The sequence below is a fragment of the Hyposmocoma kahamanoa genome, unplaced genomic scaffold (assembly GCF_003589595.1).
Source record: "Hyposmocoma kahamanoa isolate Upper Pololo Valley unplaced genomic scaffold, ASM358959v1 232, whole genome shotgun sequence".
NCBI lineage: Eukaryota > Metazoa > Arthropoda > Insecta > Lepidoptera > Cosmopterigidae > Hyposmocoma > Hyposmocoma kahamanoa.
Window position 1 is genome coordinate 5,991,625 of NW_020653750.1, and position 12,036 is coordinate 6,003,660.

Genomic DNA, 12,036 nt, shown 5'->3' on the forward strand with positions numbered 1-12,036 from the left:
CTCTTCGGTGGCAAATCAGTACTATGGGCGCTTGATGAGAAGGTCGATTCCCGATTTAAGAAACGAACATTTCTAAGTTGGTTTTGGTCTGAGTATTCTGGGTTACCGTTGATTTGATATTCATAGTACCTACATAGTACAGGAAATTCGGCAGTAGTTTGGCATTTTTTCCCCTTAAGTACTTCTCTTTCGCATAGCTTTCAAGAAAATGAAATCTAACATAGAGACGGTTGAGATACAACAACGCTATAATAAGTATCTCCTTTCCACTACATCGGGAAGCATGCTTTACATTTTTACAATTGTGAGATCTTGTACTCGTAATCTGTTACGTCTCCGAATATTATCTTCATTTGATGGCGTGCGGACGCTTCGAGCTTCGCCCTCCGCGGAACTCGGCCTACGACCTCGGCACTTATGGCTTTGTTTTAAAAAAATTGAAATAGCTCTTTAATGGCGGCCATATTTAAAAATTGCAAAAATATATTTTGACCACTAATTGTTATCAAACAATCTTAGAAATCTTTTCGTGCCAATTTTCAGTCCGTACAAAGCAAGTTTTTTCAATAGCAATTTACATAAAAAATTACGGCTATATCGAAAAACGGCAGAAACAAAATGTTTACCCCAAATTGTGATTGAAGCCATGCCATTTTTGTCGAGTTAGAAGAAATTTTTATCTATTGCCAAAAAAATTTGTATGGCAGCCATATTGAAAAATGGCAAAAAATAAATTTTGACCGCTAAATATTATTAAACACCTATAGAGATCCCCACATATCGATTTTCATTTGAATTAGAGCTAATTTTTATTAGTTGTCAAATGGCGGCCATATTAAAAAATGGCGTAAAACCATTTTTTTGATCACAAATTATTATCAAGCATTCCTATAGACCCACACATGCCAATTTTCAAAGGGTTCAGAGCATTATTTTTTCTGTCGCCAACAAACGCTTCTATGGCGGCCATATTTGAAAATGGTGAAAAACCAATTTTGACCACAAATTATTATCCGGCACTTCTAGAGGCCTCCGCGTACCAATTTTCAGCCGAACCAGAGCAAGACCGTTTCGGCAGCCACTTTTGACGAAAAAAACTCTTATATGACAACCATATTAAAAAATGGCGAAAAGAAACTTTTGACCCCAAATTATGGTTAAGGACTCCTAAAGACCCCCGCATACCAATTTTCAGCCGGATCGAAGCAAGATTTTCTTCGGCCGCCATTTTGAATTCGCCATATTGTTTTTTTTAACCCAGGTAACCACTATTAACCTCTATGACATTCCTTCGAGCACCTCCTACCTATCTCTAATAGTTTCCGTGATAGGAGACTTTATAGTTACTTTATATTATATTTTATAGCTTTTGCAGGCCGTTGATCACTCTTTCATATTTTCTTCATTTAGGTCTCCTCATATTTGATTCTTTGCTTTGGAATCTATCCGCGTACAACGGTATAAATATATTTTTTCCACCATATCGGGAAGTATGCGTTCTATTTCTATCAGTGAGTAAGAACTTGTAGTTTTATATATATAATAATAACAAAAAAAATACATTTCAAATTTACTAAAGTTGACTCTGAACTTTATTGTTCGTTATTGAAAACTAGTTTAAACCCCAGAACATAAAAGTATGTAGAAACAAATTACAATATTTAAGGTGAAATCAAAGTAAAATAACTCTTTACAGTACATACTATTATTGATTTTTTATTACAAAGTGCTTCTGAAGGCCATTGCGCTTAGTTTAAAATATACAACTACTTATAAAGAAAATAGGCTCAAGTTATTTATCCAAACAAGCGGGGCCCACGGCAACCAGCAGACGCAGACGGCGCGGAACGGCGAATTTAATGCCCGGCAGCACACATTGAAGAGGGATATCCCCTACGATACCTCGAGAGCGTTCGCCAGCTTACCGCTGAGTCCGCTGGAATGCCGCGGCATCCACTGACGTGCCGCCGATCACTCGGATTCTGCTTCCCTAGCGACTACGCAGTAGAAAAGGCATATTCCGGCCCACACTGGTGAATTCCGGCGCATACCGGCAGATTCCGACGCATGCCGGTCGATTCTCAAGCGTGCTCCTCAATACCGCAGAGAGAAATGCGCTGCCAAACTCCGAAGTCTGTCCCAGAGCAATGAAGTTTATACCTTATTTCAATTGAAAAAGCATAAAATATATATTGATTAATTTAATGTCCACCGTATTTCCCTCCGGCGGTTTGCACTAGCACATAATCATTACACAAGTTACAAGACCTCTATTACATTGTACCTAATACATCGATTACCTATATATATAATATCGATTTACTATCGATACAAAGGCAATTTATAACTTTACCTTTTCCACAGTGGTTGGTGGCATAATACAAGTCAATTACCGACAAGCCAATTGGTCTAGGAAAAGAATTTTTCTAAATAGGTTTTGGTGTGCGTCTTTTATGTTACAGGGATATCCATAGCCGGCGACTAAATATCTAATCAATGAGATTGTCTGGCACAATATTATTATTGTATCATGAGTAGGTAAGTAAATTACGTGTACACTTTAAAGAACGCGATTGCCTTCTATATACATATAGAATGATCCCAATCCGCATTGTGCCACCGTGGCGTAATATGTTTTCCTTAAAGGACACCCGGTCACAGCACTGTAACGTATAAACCCGATACTTCTACATCGCAATGCTGGTGATGTCAATTACAACACCTTTGAAAAGGCAGGGAGACAGTCCGTTAAAATAATAAGCAATAGACTCGACGAGTTGCTGTATTTCTTTAAATAATATTATGACAGTAAAAGAATAAAATAATTTAATAATTAGTTTAATAATAATTGTACAACTTGAAATCTGCTCTCTTTATCATAACTAACGTACCTAATCGATATTTTTTGGCGAAATCGAGTTATTAACATATCGTCTTCGGGGATAGTGCAAATCCGCGTACGTAGTATTAGTAAATGGCGCGTATCTGCACTAAACCAAATTTTATAGGACTAAATAACAATAGATTCCCGTAATCACGCTAATTTGTTGGCCACGATATTTACGCGGATTTCATTTGGCCACTAAATTACCGAAATGGAAACTCATAATCCAATGCTAGTTACGCGTAATTGCACTATCCCCGGCGATATCTGGGATCACCGAAACGAGATCTACAACACTCTCTAACCAGTTTTTGAAATTTTATTTGGTTTCAGTTTTAATTGTTAAGCTAAATCAGCGTCTAATTGACTTTTTTACAAGCAAAAAAAAAAAACTTTTGATGCCAATATCTCGAAAGTTACCGAAATGCAAATGCGTTAGTTATGACGAGGGCAGAAATGCTGCTGGCTTAAGTATTAACATTTTCCATCAATGTTTGTTGTAAATTAGAGTCTTAAAATTCCACAACATGGCGAAGGTATATTTAATTTGTCAATATTTATTCAATTGTAATATTAAGATAAGTCGAAAGTTGTAGAGCATGGTACCTACTAAACGCTCTGTAAAGGGTAAGTCATCTTCTTTCGGATAGTGCCAACAAAGGGCGTGTCATAGGAGTCGAAATATCGTCGCACGCGCCTGTCGCCTCGACCCTGCTGGAAAACAGCGCTCTGCAACTCATCTACCAACTCCAGGCTGCTTACGCTGATAGAAACTTCGTGCGTGAAGCCGAGGAATGACGAACGCTCGGAATCAATCACGTCTGATGACTGGAAAAAATCCAAAGAATACAGTAATTTACAAATAAAATTCACTGACACTGCGCGTGTTATCTTCTATTTAATCTTTAAAAATCAAATAAATAAATATTAAACGCACACACTCAACATAGCCCCGCACTAGGGAAACCCTGTGTCGCGGATGCCATGGACACACACATAGACAACCACAAATTACACCCACTCACGAGAGAAATAAATGTAGGCCATACAAACATTTCTCCCGGCCCGGGAATCGAACCTGGGACCTCTGCGTGGCAGTCCGGCATGGTAACCGTTCGGCCACGGAGGCAGTTTAATATGGACAGTACGGATTTTTTTTTACTTTTAACTACATCCCCTGATATTAACGTTTGATGATGTTTCTGATTTTATGGTTCATCTATATCGAATAATTTGCAACAGATACTTATCGGCTGTTTAGGTCGTTCCATGACCTTATAAGCTAGTGTTACAACTCTAGGGAAATGCGCTGGGAAACGCACAAAAGTACCATTGTTTAGTAAAACAAATATGGTAACTCCATATAAATGCAGCAGCGCGGCTTGTATGTGTGCACGCTCGGCGCGCGTCGTGTATGGACGCACACAATCACGTAATCTCGATGTACACTCCCATTGCATACTACGGGTCGTCTCACGCCCCATTCATTGTAGAGGTAGTCTCTCGGTGTTTAAAAAATGTCATCAAATAGTAAATTGTTGTAAAACGCTTGTGAAAAGCGATGTAATTCATTAACAATCCACTGTTATTTAAATTTTAAAAGACTCTGAAGGACCCAAACAATGTTTAACAAATTACCCGACAAAAACCGTAAAACCAGAAAAAAACAGCATCAAAAAAGAAACATATGTAATTAATAAAGGCCTATATTTTTCATTTCAATGTTTGATTACAAATGCAGAAATTAAAACGTAGAATCTGAATGTTCCAATGCCTCATATTTTCATTCGTAACCCTAAAGATAACATAAGTCGAAATAAAAAAGTTAAGAAATATAAATCCTATACTTACCACATAAGAAAGGAAACAAATCATGAGAATTACACATTTCCTCTGTACCAAATACATACTTTAGTAAACTACATTATTCGCAATGAGTAATAGGCAATTGTATTCGTTTTACATAACAATATGAAACATTGTTTATTCAACTACTAGTTTATCGTGGAAACTTTAAATCCGTTCGAACTTTTCAGATAAAACTGTCGTAAAAATTGTGAAATATCGAAATAAATACTGGTGAGCGCTGGTACTCAAAGAACATGGTCTTAAAAAAATTTATTACTTCTTTTATTTATAAAAATACTGCCATTTTGATAACAATTTTAATGTAAATGTTACAAAACAATGTTATTTAAATGTACATATCTTACAGGCAATATTACTTACCAAATTCCATTAAAATATTTAATATACTTGCAAGTGTTTACCTAAAAAACTATGCTATAGCAGCATAAAATATTTACCAAGTTGACAAAATGCTTTTTTCGCAACAAAATGAAAAATGCAAATTTCTTACTGTGCATACCATTGCCAATAATATTTATATGTAATGAACATGTCTAAAGTCAATGTCTTGCAAAAGTATAGACCGAATATCGACACTACTGCTAGTAGCAGTAGAGCTCCACGTGAAAGAGTTCGTCCAGGGCAGTACTGCCACCTTACCTATTTCTGCCGCCAAGCAGTAATGTCAGCATTACAGCGATCCGGTTTTAAAGGGTGAGGGTGCTGGTGAAATTACAGGCATATGGGACATGTCTCAGAGCGACATTGGCAGTGCCACTCAGATGTGTTATTTAAATCTCAGATTGGCACTGCAACTGTCATGGACAGGCGTGTCGCTTACCACGAGGCGCACGACTCATTCGAATCGTCACTTGACGTCATATAAAACAACTGTCACGTATATTTCAATATTAAACATATTCAAGCCAGCCGCCTACAATGACAACATAAAATTACAAATGTCATAAGTTGACCATGCGGACTTTCGGTTACGGCATAACACGGTGTAAAGTCACCAGGCAATTTAAAAACAGTCACTGTCAATACATTGGTCCTTTCTCTGTTTAACTAAAGTAACTACAACTAAGCTTCAATTTGTACTAATGTGTTGGCGTATTGGAATTCTGGGCTATTCTCGTAATCAGACATGTCTAATGCGACCTCGCAACTCTCTCGTACAACGGGACGCGGATCATTTAAATACCTGTAATGCAAAAAAAAAAGTAATACAACGTCAGAGAAATACAAATAAATCTTTTAAAAGCAGAAGTGAGAAACCGGCTGTCATTGGCACATCCACAGATAGAAAGGATGGAATTTCTACCTAGAAGATGGCCCCCGCATCGAGGCAAACCTGGACAGCGTGATACAAGATTCATAATAGAATTATGTGGAGAAAAATAATAATAATAATGATGATGCATCGGACAACCACGTCAATTAACTGGTCTCAAACTAAGAAATTCCCTGTACTACGATTGCAGCAACTTGAATCCCTGTACAACAACTTGAGATTGAGCAACGGAATTCACTCTGGGGCGCTACCCAAAACACCCAAACCAAAACCAATTTAAAAAGTTTATTCCCAAATTGGTCCTACCGGAAATCGAACCCAGAACCCAGAGTGTAAACTGTTAGACCAATGGGGTGATCAAACTGGTTGCGGCTTTTATTAAAGTTAAGTTGTTATGTACAAATAAATAAACATAAATAAATATTTAAACCACATCAAACTATTATAAAATACTGTCAAATATATTTCTATTAGACAGCCAACATTAAACACCAACAACTAAAATTGTTTTGCTGAACGTAACAATATGTAATACATATTAAAAAAAATTGCCAAGGACTGTGGCCAAAACATAGTAAATATGTAGAAGAACATTTGAACAAAAGTTATCAACATATTTATATTTTAGTTTTTCCTTGCCAAGCTTTCCTTTAATTGTGTAATATAATTAAACGAATATCAAAACTAAATTTTGATTTTCATATTTTAATTTTAATTTTTATATTAACATGAAATCAAATTAATGAATGAAGAAATGAAATATTCTTTATTGCACATCAAAATTACAGTGGCCTCTCAGATTAGTAAATATAAAATAAGCTAATGTACAATATGCCTGGACAGTTTTCTTTGTTGCACATCCACATATTCAAGTAAATAAATGTAAATTATTATTATACACAGGTGTAGGTGGGACCCCAAAAAAGGTGTGGTACATACGGCATGTAACCCAGTGTCAGCTACAAGTTGAATGTGGGATAACACTTCTACCTATCAAGCCGAAATGTACGCCATAATTGCAGGCATGAATCTAAGGAGGGCTTACGTTAATCAATACATTTACACAAACTCTGATAGTCAATTGGCTCTACATGGACTAGTCTCAGTCACTCAAACATCGAAAATTGTGGAGAACTATACTAAACACTCTCAAGGAAACAAATAAAGTGGTCATGCATTGAATTCCAGGACACCCTGGGTAACTCAAAGGCAATAAAACAGCAGACATGCTGGCAAAGGCCTTGATTAGTCCTGCACCTTCATAGGGAGAGCAGTTTAGGGAAGCTCATTCTGCTGAACCAAAGTACACACCCGTTTAGCAGCAGACCAATGGTCTTGAGCACTCAAGTCAGGACTTGTGTTTAATCAGGATTAATGTCCACAGTGCTAACCAACATGGCTGGCTGCCCTTTGATGGGAATATGAATCTCCATATTGAGAAAGCACATGCCACAACCAGGGGACATCAATAATCCTTCAGTTTTTTAACAAGGTTGGCCTTGGCTCAATAGATATAGTATAATAGATATATAATAGATCAATTTATGGTCACAGTGATAAAGAACTGCACAGATTCAGAATGAAGCCACCCTAATAATAATAATAATATGTACGTACATTATACTATAACTCACCTCTTCAAGACCTCAGTGCATTCATCAGTGGCAATAGAGCCTAATGCCTCAGCAGCCTCATGTCGCACCATTTCATGTTCAGAAGTATCCTCCAAGGCCTTCTTCAGGAAGGGTACACTACGTTCATCCTGCATCTGACCAAACACAAATGCAACTTCATGCCTGAAGAGTGCACTGCCTGCCTTGAACCCTGAAATGTTTTGCATAATCCTTGATAACACATATAACTGAAAACTGCAGTATTGACTATTACTCCACAGAAAGGAGTACATTTTTGTTATACCAACCAATATGACTTCATAAATTTTGACTGAAAGTCATGAAATTTATATAATACTAAAGGTCCTTGTACAGGGTGTCCCAAAAATAACACGCCAGAGCGACACTGTGGGTAGGTGAGCTAAATACCTACCAGAAAAAAATATTCTGACCCTAGTAAAAGTCTTTTAGTTTTCGAGATATAGGCCCTTTTTTATTTTTTTGTAAAAACTACTCTTTGTTGGGTTTTATGCTATTATTGCCATGGTTAGCTCCAGATGGTTGGGATTTTTATTTTTCGAGTATTCTGAATAGTTTTTCCAGGTACAACAACTAATATTTTACTGAGAAATATCAAAAACTATGAAAAAAGTGATTAATTTGGTATACCTCGTACCCTTGTAAAAAGTTAAACATTCACTTTGAATAGCTAGTGTGAAAAAAAATTGTATGAAACTGAATTTATAAACGATCTTAAAAACTACTCCACTTAATGCAGAATCAGGAATTGTACAATACTATTGAAATTTTTGACAAGAACTTAGTCATTTAATTTTTTTTCGACATCAACACCCTACTAGCCGAATTGGTTTCTAAACAAAAATTGTGTTAAATTATTGAGCTTTATGACTAACTACTCTGTCGCTAGGCCCCAGGTAGTAAAAAATGAGCGAGAGGTATGACCCTTATTTGTTATCTCTCTCTTACGTCAATAATATTGTACCATTCCTGATTCTGCATTAAGTGGAGCAATTTTTAAGATCATTTGCAAATTCAGTTTCATACATTTTTTTTTTCACACTAGCTATTCAAAGTTAACATTTAACTTTTTACAAGTGTACGAGGTATACCAAATTAATAACTTTTTTCACATTTTATGACATTTATCAAATAAAATATTAGTTGCAGTACCTGGAAAAACTGAATAGTTTTTCCAGGTAAGGTTTTTATTTTTCTGGTAACCTGAATAGGTTACCTGAAAAATAAAAACAACTACCATCTGGAGCTAACCCTGGCAATAGTAGCAAAAAACTCAAGAAAAAGTGGAGTTATTCCAAAAAAATAAAAAAGTGCAAATATCTCGAAAACTAAAAGACTTTTACTAAGGTCAAATTATTTTTTTCTGGTAGGTATATAATTCAAAATTCAAAATTCAAAATAATCTTTATTTCATAGGTAAGCATTATTACACTTGACATTGTCACAATAGTTAAACTCTACCGCTCATTCGTAAGGCAGATTCCCCTGAGAAGAATGAGCAAGAAACTCTAGGGGTTGCTCTTTGTAAATAACATTTACAATATTTGTTTTATTTGTAACATCAGAGATCGAGACTACCTCCATGAGCTAAACGGGTTACTACCACGGATTTTTGTCATCCAAGTACGCAGAAGTTGTATAATATAAAGTTTTACCTTTAGTATAAAGTTTTTGTTTCACTATAGTTTTAAACCTCGTGAAAGGCAAATTTTGTATATCAACCGGAATCTTGTTATAGAAGCGTATACATTGCCCCTTAAGTGATTTTTTGACTTTGTGAAGACGACTATCAAGAAAAGCTAGTTTATTTCTATTCCTCGTATTAATGTTATGTCTGTCACTATTTTTCATAAATAAATTACTATTCCTTTTAACATAAATTACATTTTCATAAATGTACTGTGAGGCTAGTGTAAGAATGTTAATTTCCTTAAACTTATCTCTCAAAGATACTTTGGGGCCCAGATTGTAAATTGCCCTAACTGCACGTTTCTGCAGGACAAAGATTCTATTGATATCGGCGGCATTACCCCAAAGCAAAATGCCTTATGTCATTAGACTGTGAAAGTAGCTGAAATAAACCAATGTAGCGGTTTTGACGTCTGAAAGTTTCCTTATTTTTTTAATCGCGTACACTGCAGAGCCGAGCCATTTTGATAACTCACTTATATGGGGACCCCATTGCAATTTAGCATCTAACGTTATACCTAGAAATACAACTGTATCCACAAGATTCAATTTTTCGTTTCCAACTACAATGTTTGTAACCGTCTCTCTAACATAGGGTAATGTAAATTTCACACAATTTGTTTTTTTCTCGTTAGGAAGTAGGTTATTAACAGCAAACCAATCAACTACTTTAGATATAGCATTGTTCACATCGTCATAGGAACATTGGTGCCTTTTAACTTTAAATAATAAGGAAGTATCATCAGCAAACAATACTATCTCATGTTTTATACCCTCCATAAGGCTAGGTAAGTCATTAATATAAACTAAAAATAAAAATAGCTCACCTACCCATAGTGTCGCTCTGGCGTGTTATTTTTGGGACACCCTGTATACTCATGTCATTGTATCCAAGTGTTCCAAATTTAAAACAAACATATTTTGAACACTACTTTAATTTACATTGTTACTAACACTCCGATAGTCCAAAATAATTTATAATGTAGGAAATGAAACTATTTTTTTTATCTAAATGGCACAAAAATGTTTTTTTACACAAACTAACATTGTTTCAGGTCCCATGGTCATTGTTGACTGTCAAATTATGACCTGTTAAGGGCCCGATTTAAATCAGAAAATTAGTTTCAGATCTTACTACAATAGTAAAAACCTAAGAACTTGATAAATTATTATAATTTAAAAAAAACATTCATTGATTGTTTTTATACTAACTGTTCAACGCTTTTCACTCATTCTATTTAAAACCATATGGCCCAGGTTTTTCATTATTTTTTTCATTTCATTAACAAAGTATTGAAGTTTTTTACAAATCATTATTACACTCACCTTCACCCAAAGCAATAACACTCTCAGTAGTACCCAAATTCCGTAAACTGAACATAGCCCTGTACCTATCAAACAGTGGTATATTTTCATCCATCAGTATCTTACTCAGCTGTTGAATATCATTCTCAACACTTGGTGGTGCAGGATCTACAGAAGTATATAAACTTTTTGATAAATCTTCTTTGACGTCATTGGCTACCCAATTCAGTCTCTCTAATGCAATTTGGCAGGTCTCCGCCACTTCTATGGCTGGGTCATGTTGGTACTTTTCCAATAGCTCCCTAAGATGAGGATCACCTATAGCACCTAGGGCTTCTCCTGAAATAATATCAAAAATAAAATTAAACATGATATAAATAAAGTGCATAAAAATCACAAAGTAATGATAAGGTTCAAAAAATAGGAAAGACACGCATAAATAAGATAACAAGTCTTTAATTTGATCTAACCCACAGGGAAGACAATATTAATTATAGAGGCTATGTAGGGGCTTGACCTTATTGTATGGTGGATAATATGTTACTGCATACTACTGTATGCAGTAACATATCAATATATCATAAGCTCATATCATAAGCATCGTCTACAAAAGATGTAAAGGCAAAAAGATGTAAACACTCAAAGCAAATCCCAAAATGATTTCTGATTTTATTCAGCGTAACAAGTAGTTCAATTAAAACTTTATCATATTTTATTAATTATAACAGTTACACTTTCTAAGGCGACTTCAAACAATAAATCTCAACAATAGTGTATCATATACGTGCAAACACAATCAAATATTGTCCACAATTTCAATCACACTTACCCGCCTCGTGTCGCACTATAGGATCCTGCTTTTCGTCCTGCAAGACATTCCTGAGGATCGGAATGGCCTTTTTATCCTGCATTTGACCCAAACAATAAGCTAACTCATGCTTTAAAAGCACTGATTCATCTGTAAAACATTCGCTAATACATTGAATTGCAATCTCACCACCCAAGTTTCGAAGTGTAAACAAAGCTCTAAACCGCTCTTTCATAGGTCTTGATGGGTCATTTAACACTTTTCCAATATTGTTCACGGCGTTTTCATTAACTTTTGCCATTTGGAGAAATTTAAAATGTATGAATAACGTGTTTACGAAAAGAAGGAAACTAGCCACACGCACACCATACCACAGCAAATGTGTTTGTTGACTTGTCATTTGTCAATGTCAAGCTGACAGCTTATGTCAATGTGTTTTAGTTTGGATACACAGTTAATTCTTTTCACATAACGCATTACAAGAACAGAAACGTACAATTTTATTTAATATCCTTTACAACTTCAGAAAGCATTTATTTGAGTATCTTGGAAATAT

The 12,036-nt window shown here is 35.5% G+C and overlaps 1 protein-coding gene and 1 long non-coding RNA gene across 2 annotated transcripts; both read right to left on the reverse strand.

Annotated features, from left to right (window-relative positions):
* Window positions 1–3,425: 3,425 nt before the first annotated feature.
* LOC113228445 lies at window positions 3,426–5,454 on the reverse strand. Its single transcript, XR_003310308.1, has 2 exons — window positions 4,736–5,454; window positions 3,426–3,712 (listed from the first exon to the last, which is right to left on the reverse strand). It is a non-coding gene; the product is annotated as an uncharacterized LOC113228445 (long non-coding RNA).
* A 1-nt stretch (window position 5,455) lies between these two features.
* LOC113228444 (deoxyhypusine hydroxylase) lies at window positions 5,456–11,830 on the reverse strand. Its single transcript, XM_026461747.1, has 4 exons — window positions 11,502–11,830; window positions 10,694–11,011; window positions 7,661–7,850; window positions 5,456–5,936 (listed from the first exon to the last, which is right to left on the reverse strand). Exons 1-4 carry the CDS (start codon window positions 11,779–11,781, stop codon window positions 5,816–5,818), a joined length of 909 nt encoding a protein of 302 aa, XP_026317532.1. The 5' UTR covers window positions 11,782–11,830; the 3' UTR covers window positions 5,456–5,815.
* Between the last annotated feature and the right edge of the window lie 206 nt (window positions 11,831–12,036).